This window comes from Oncorhynchus mykiss, chromosome 11 (assembly GCF_057628025.1).
Source record: "Oncorhynchus mykiss isolate SJ-2025 chromosome 11, ASM5762802v1, whole genome shotgun sequence".
NCBI classification, from domain to species: Eukaryota; Metazoa; Chordata; class Actinopteri; order Salmoniformes; family Salmonidae; genus Oncorhynchus; species Oncorhynchus mykiss.
This window is the reverse complement of record NC_143032.1, coordinates 57,760,471-57,767,959: the sequence shown is the minus strand read 5'-3', so window position 1 is coordinate 57,767,959 and position 7,489 is coordinate 57,760,471. Positions and strand designations below refer to the sequence as shown.

Sequence of the window (7,489 nt, the reverse complement as noted above, 5' to 3'; positions counted from 1 at the left end):
AAAGTGTGGACAATAATGGAGGATTTGTGTTGCTTGAAAAACAGAGACTTGGAGCCCAAGGTTGAATAAATCAGGACAACTTAAGTAAACAAGAAAATAAAGCAATTCATCTGAGTCCCTACAGCCATGGACAGGGTCAGTGTTAAAACACCAATAACTAATCCAGCACTCTGTGGAAACATTATGCATTTAAATCAGGCATTTTCTGGAGGCTGAAGCATTCTGTTTTAAAATATCATTCCCAGACTTCAAATGAGGACTTTTTATTGACTGTTATTTCTTCACACTATGCTTGTTTTTCTCAGTCTCAAAGACTGAGTATGTTCAGCACATCCTAATGACAACGATGAACAAAAAGTGATGTTTGAAGACATCACCTAGCGTTGCCCCACCCACTTAACTTTGCCCCACCCAACTCTTCCTAGCCCATCTGTCAAAGTGATAATACCATCCATTTAATTGCACCTGCCGTCTTAGCAATGCATTAGCTGTCCATAAACCCATGTTCCTGGTGTCCATTCTATTCCGATATGGAGCCCTTGACTGTCACCTCAGCCACAGCACACAGATGTACCTTTTATTAGTACGCGTTTCCAGGGATTAATACAATTCCTCCAAAAAACAACATTCCGGTGACATCATTGGCCTCTCAGATTCCAGGAAGGGAACAGAAGCGGTTTCTCATTACCTGGTAAAGGACAGATGAGGCACTGTGTCCCTGGAAAGGCCTTTTCTCAAAACAGTGAAACGTTCACTTCATCCCTCCTACAGCAATGAGTCATTAGTTGACGTTACATATTTCAGTTCAAATACACAGGTCTGAAGGATAAAACAGCTCACACATGAATCAGAAATCTAACTCGTTCTTGCATCCTTCCATATTTACCTTCAGCAATGATATTCCGTAGGCAATAAAGGCTACTTCCATTGAACCTAGCAGTCAAAGCTAGCTCTTAACAGGGATCAGGAGCTGTCCCACTGTGTGGCGTTAGTTTAAGCCTGTTGCATGGAGACAGCAATCCAGGTGATGCATCAGCCCATTGCAGGAAGCCAGAGGCAGACATGGGTATCAGGGTCTGTGGGGGGTTGATGGATGGCACTGGAGAGCCAGCCAAACCAAGCCATTTACACTGTAATAAATTCAATGTTTACGGCTGCCCACGGCTCTCTGTACCAGCGGACATTTCTTCTGGTGTCAGCAGCACATTATCATATTTAATCGCCCCCCGTAACCTGCGCTAAATGGGTAGGAGATTGAAGTGGCCATCAGTCCATCTTCGTAAGTATGATTTACATCATAAACAACAAAATGAAGATATTTATGCACCTGTTTATTAAGTCCTTTCAAACTCTGAAAGCTTTATTGATTTGTTTTTTTCGATAGCATTTTATTTAATGTAATTCTTTTACGATGACATAAGTGCTCTGCAAACCTTTATCAGAAGATCCCTGAAAACAAATGGACCTCCTGTTAAAGCATGAAGAGGATACGGTCATTACATGGCAGGCATGCACAATGAAAGTGCATGGTGTTATCTAAAGCATAGAATTCTGGTTCTTTTTAATAAGCATGGTTAACAACTAGAAATCTTTACAGTTGTGATCATACTTAAAATAAACGACAGATCATGAATGAGAAGAGGTACATAAAAAGACTAAACCCTCACACGCACACTCCCACAACGTACAAGTACACAAGCATACACTTCAGACATTAAACATATGTATGCACGCACCACTACAGCATGGAGTTTAGTAAAAGGAACATTGCTGGTGTCGCTGATCGATACCAACTGCAGACATTGAGCTAAGAATAACGCTGTATTGCAGGTTGTCATGAAAAAACATTTGGACCTGAAAAGATTGATAGAAAATACATATGTTTCCACTAGTGGTTAAGCAGCCAATTGATTAATGGTAAAAAAAAAAAAAAAAGCAAAGCTGACAAATTTAGAAATAGCGAAAACTGGCCAAGTAATATTTAATACAATTTATAGTTATTTTCATGTAGCAACTCCCCTTATGGACTATACTCAAATGGATCAAACATAAGCTTCCTTGTACAAAAAGAAAATAAAAAACATGGTAATAAAAATAAAGAGTGCTGTGTAAATATATATTCATATTTATAAATTTAACTGTATTTACAAGGAGATTGTAATATGAATGAAATAACTGACCACTGCACCAACATATACAAGGTAGAGTGCCTTCAGAAAGTATTCAAACCCCTGGACCTTTTCCACATTTTGTTGTGTTACAGTCTGAATTTAAAATACATTAAATTGAGATTGTGTCACTGGCCTAAACACAGTACCCCATAATGTCAAGTTAAATAACGTTTTTTGAAATTACAAAAAAATGAAAAGCTGACATGTTTTGAATCAATAAGTATTCAACCCCTTTGTTATGGCAAGCCTACAGTCTAGGAGTAAACATTTGCTTTATAAGTCATATAATAAGTTGCAATAAGTGTTTTAACATGATTTTTTTTTTATGTCTACCTCATCTCTGTACCCCACACATACATCTCTGTTCCCCACACATACATCTCTGTTCCCCACACATACATCTCTGTTCCCCACACATACATCTCTGTACCCCACACATACATCTCTGTTCCCCACACATACATCTCTGTTCCCCACACATACATCTCTGTACCCCACACATACATCTCTGTTCCCCACACATACATCTCTGTACCCCTCAGTCGAGCAGTGAATTTCAAACACAGATTCAACCACAAAGACCAGGGAGGTTTTCCAATGCCTCACAAAGGGCACCTATTGGTAGATGGGTAAAAATAAAAAAGCAGACATTGAATATCCCTTTGAGCATGGTGAAGTTATTAATTACACTTTGGGTGGTGTATCGGTGTATCACTACAAAGATACAGACGTATCTTCACCATGAGGCCAAAAGAGACTTTAAAACAGTTACAGAGTTTAATGGCTGTGATAGGAGAAACTGAGGATCAATAACATTGTAGTTACTCCACAATACTAACCTAAATGAGAGAGAGTGAAAAGAAGGAAGCCTGTACCTGGGGGGCAGGTAGACTAGTGGTTAGAGCGTTGGGCCAGTAACCCGAAAGGTTGTTAGATCAAATCCCCGAGCTAATAAGGTAAAAATATGTTGTTCTGCCCCTGAACAAGGCCGTCATGTTCCTAGGCCGTCATTGTAAATAAGAATTTGTTCTTAACCCACTTGCCTAGTTAGAATAAAGGTTAAAAAATATTCCATAACATGCATGCAAGTAAAACTGCAAAAAAATGTCAAAGAATTCAACTTTATGTCCTGAATACAAAGTGTTATGTTTAAGGCAAATCCAACACATCATGGAGTACCACTCTTCATATTTTCAAGCACGATGGTGGCTGCATCGTGTTATGGGTATATTTGTCATCGGCAAGGACTAGAGTTTTTTGGGGGGGATAAAAATAAGCACAGGCAAAATCCTAGAGGGAAATCTGGTTTAGGCTGCTTTCCAACAGACACTGGGAGACAAATTCACCTTTCAGCAGGACAATAATATAAAACACAAGGCCAAAAATACACTGGAGTACACTGTCCAAGATGACATTGAATGTTTCTGAGTGGCCTAGTTACAGTTTTGACTTAAATTGGCTTGAAAATCAATGGCAAGACTTGAAAATGGCTGTCTAGGAATGATCACGAAGAACATTTTTAAGAATAATGGGCAGATATTTTACAATCCAGGAAAGACTAAAAGTTGGAATCACTGCCAAGGTTGATTATAACATGTATTGACTCAGGAATATAAATACTTATCTAATCAAGGTATATTAGTGTTTTATTGTTCATATTTTTCCATAATAATTTTCTTCCACCTAGATATGACTATTTTGTATAGATTGTTGACAAAAAAAATGATAATTCAATCCATTTTAATCCCACTTTGTAACAACAACATTTTGAAAAGGTCAAGAGGTGTGAACACTTTCTGAAGGCACTGTATGAATGTCCCTTGTTAATATATTCTCTGGATTTGGTCTTAAAAGCAAAATAATTTCATTTATTATTGATGAACATTGGAAAAATACAAGACATAATCCTAACTCAGATCCATCCAATTCATAATTCTTTCAGTTTAGTACGGTCTGTTTATCTTGTTCCATGGAATGCCCAAAGTGGAGAAATTAGTCTTTCCTTCTCCTGCACCGTTTGACACAAAAAGAAAGACAATCCCAGCAATACAAAGTGCCCCGAAAACATATCCACCTCAATCACGAGCCAAGAAACTGCTGCAGCCTTGAGTCCTTGATGCCCAGCCGGTACGTTTCAAAGTTTCAGAATTCTCCACCAGTGTTTTGCCTAGTCTCTGGGAGGGTTGGGAGAGTTCATACCAGGCCAGTGGTGCAGAGAAGGAACGACAGTAAGAGGAATGTCAGGGTGTTTGAGGGGAGTGAGGTATCAGCGCTTCTTGAGGGCCACCCCGTTGGAATGGGGAGGGAACTTTGGCAGGCAGGGCTCCTCGGCCCCAGCATCGTGGGAGAAGACAGAGTCCTCGCCAGAGGAACAGGTGGAGCTGCGAGTGTCAGGGTAGCTGGGGGAATACTGGTCCAGAGGCACAGACAGCTCCAAGTACTCCTGCAAACACACACAGATGGGATTTATGAGAGAGGATTGGACACACTGGCCAGAACACAGTCATATATCTGTCTTTGGATATCATCCATTTCACACCCACATACAGACAAGTGGCTTAAATATCAAGTAAACACAACATTTTAACATTTAGCATTTGGTCCTGACAGTAATACAAGGATGTGAGTTTATCACCTTTGTTGACTCTGTGTGAACTGCTGAGGCGTGCTCAATGTGGAGACTCACCTGGTTGGACGTCATGGCCAGGGTGCGGTCCAGGTCTTCCACCAGCTGTTTGAACGTGGGCCGGTGAGAGGGAACGGCATGCCAACAGTCCCTCATCATCATGTATCTGGGAGGGAGGAGGAGAAATGGAGAGAATAGAGAGGGAGAGTAAGAGAGCGGGAAAGAGTCCTAATTCTGCTGCTGGCTTGCCTGTATTTTTTATTATCAGAGATCAATGTCTTTGCAGCAGCTGCATCCCTGTGCTCTGGGATAAACCCATAGCATCCATTCTAATGATAGAACACTGAGGAAGGAGGCTTACAGTTCGTGAGTGCAGGTGGAGGGCTTGTCCATGCGGTGGCCCTCCTTCAGCAGCTTGAACAGCTCTTCTACAGGGACCCCCGGGTACGGCGAGCCCCCCAGGGTGAAGATCTCCCACAGCAGCACCCCGAAAGACCATCTGCAGATACAGACGGACAGGACAAGCCCCATCAGTCAACACACAGGTCATATCATACAAGCCACAGGCATCTGGCCAACTTCTGCCCATTCCAAATATGGTAAATGTGTATTTCGTCCATACTCACACATCACTTTGGTGCGTGTATATCCTGTCAAATAGAGCTTCTGGGGCCATCCACTTGACTGGTAAACGACCCTATGAGTTAAATGCTAGTGTAAATTGGCAAATTGACACAGGAGATGGAATAAGGTCAGGGGAAGCAATTTTCACATTGATTGGCATGGCTGAGGTAGGTAATTAGTAGCACACTGACATTGGTGGTCTTCTTATAGTAATCAATATGGTGGATATCTCTGGCCAGGCCAAAATCTGCGATCTTCATCACGTTGTCCTCAGTCACCAGCACGTTGCGGGCAGCAAGGTCTCGGTGGATACACTGCACACAGACACACATAAGAACAAGGTCCAGGCGTCCTGGTACATTCACCGCATCTTTACTGGGTACTCTATACTCAACTGTGCTGATGTAGGTAGAGTCGGATCCTGATGTTACCTTCTTAGAGGACAGGTACTCCATGCCACGGGCCACCTGGTAGGCACAGGACACCAGGTCTTTGATAGACATGTTCTCTATGGGCACCTGGTCAGGGTTGTAGCAGTACTCCATGCCTGGTGGCCGCCGAGCTCTCAGGTACTCCCGGAGGTTTCCCTTGGAGGCATACTCCACAATAACGTAGAGAGGGCCTGGGGAGGGAGACAAGGGTGCAGTCACTCCTCAACGCCACTGGAGGAAGTGACATGTGAAATACCTTTTATGTGACACCTAACGCAACAAGACAGACTGACAGGAGCACACCATCTTTGCTGTCAGAGAACAGCATTTCCAGCGGTGAGGAGGGATGTCACTGAGCGGTGGAGGGGTCACGGTGAGAGAGTTAAGCTCTGAATTATAACCAACAGCTGTATCTTTCTCCTTACATGCCAAGGAGTGCGAAGAGTAATGGTGTATTCTGGACAGCTATTTTGTGGTCAGGGAAAAACACCATTACAAATCAAGGCATTAAGAATTTACAAGCTGTAACTAAAGAACAAGAAAAAGAAACCAAATGTCTGTTAACACTTGTAGGCCGTGTGAAGAAGAAAAAAAAAATCTCCATCACCATCTATAGTAAGTAAATGCAAAGACTTAAACATTTTGCCAAAGATGAAAGTTTGTATGTCAAACAGGTCTGGGTAATAAGGTGTGAAATGCTAACAGATTCCTACAATAACCTACTGGAACTTCTCAAGGGACCAGACGGAACAAAGAGCAGCCTCCTGTGTTCTGCTACATGATATTTAGAACAGAGAGCTTTCCAATGTTCACAGCAGGGTCAGAGAAGGCTAATGTTCCTCCCCAGCAGAACACAGCTCATGGTGCCAGGGCTTGTCAGTCAAGATTTGAAAGATATGGCAACCCTGGCAGCAGCTGTGGTCATCTCAAACTGAGAGCTCGGAAGTTGGTGTCAGAATCCCCTTACTCATACCATTACACACATTTCTGCATGCTGATATGATCATGCTATGCTTTTTGTGGTCTTGTTAAACAACTGAACAACGCAATGGTCTAAAAACACATTCCCAAAACACTCACTCCTCTCTCCAAACCGAAACATGTTTTCAGCCTTTCTGAATGAAGGATTTGAATGGAGTGTAAAAGTGTGAGATTTACCATCCTGGGTACAGGCTCCCAGCAGATTAATGATGTTCTTGTGCTTCCCAATGATCTTCATCATCTCCATCTCAGAGATGAGATCTGACAGGTCTTTCTCTGTAGCATCAGCTGAGGGGAGGGAAAGAATGAGACAGAAATTAGACTCATTACAACAAATCACCCAACCCTGAACTCTATGATTGGCAAATCAAAAAGAGTTCTCATGTAAAACATCCCAGTTGTGTACAGCGCAAAGCACACTGCTTTGCAAAATGATTTCAAAGTAAATTTACATACCCTATTTAAAAATGTTTCAAAAGGCACCAACTGTAGGGGAAAGTCTTTCAGAGGGACATGCAGGTAGGGGGGAGGGGGGGGGGGGGGGTGAAGGCAGCCCTTTCTGGGGGGAGGCACTTAAAAAGTACCACGCAATAAATGGATATTTTCCTACATCCCCACTCTTCACAGTTTTATGAACCCTGTCATATATCCAAACC

General features: G+C 42.2%; 1 protein-coding gene across 12 annotated transcripts in view; it reads right to left on the bottom strand.

Moving 5' to 3' along the window:
* Window positions 1-1,367: 1,367 nt before the first annotated feature.
* Window positions 1,368-7,489, bottom strand: part of fgfr1a (fibroblast growth factor receptor 1a) — a 43,494-nt gene continuing 37,372 nt past the window's right edge. For 7 of the 12 annotated variants that reach the window (XM_021621444.3, XM_090190577.1, XM_021621443.3 and 4 more), the window contains exons 12-18: window positions 7,011-7,121; window positions 5,817-6,043; window positions 5,613-5,735; window positions 5,424-5,494; window positions 5,159-5,296; window positions 4,858-4,963; window positions 1,368-4,614 (exon numbers count right to left, since the gene is read on the bottom strand). In XM_021621444.3, the coding sequence (XP_021477119.1) occupies window positions 4,438-4,614; window positions 4,858-4,963; window positions 5,159-5,296; window positions 5,424-5,494; window positions 5,613-5,735; window positions 5,817-6,043; window positions 7,011-7,121 (953 nt within the window). In that variant the 3' untranslated portion in view covers window positions 1,368-4,437. The remainder of the gene's footprint in view (window positions 4,615-4,857; window positions 4,964-5,158; window positions 5,297-5,423; window positions 5,495-5,612; window positions 5,736-5,816; window positions 6,044-7,010; window positions 7,122-7,489) is intronic. The other 5 variants (XM_021621448.3, XM_021621446.3, XM_021621447.3 and 2 more) reach the window with 1 other exon arrangement.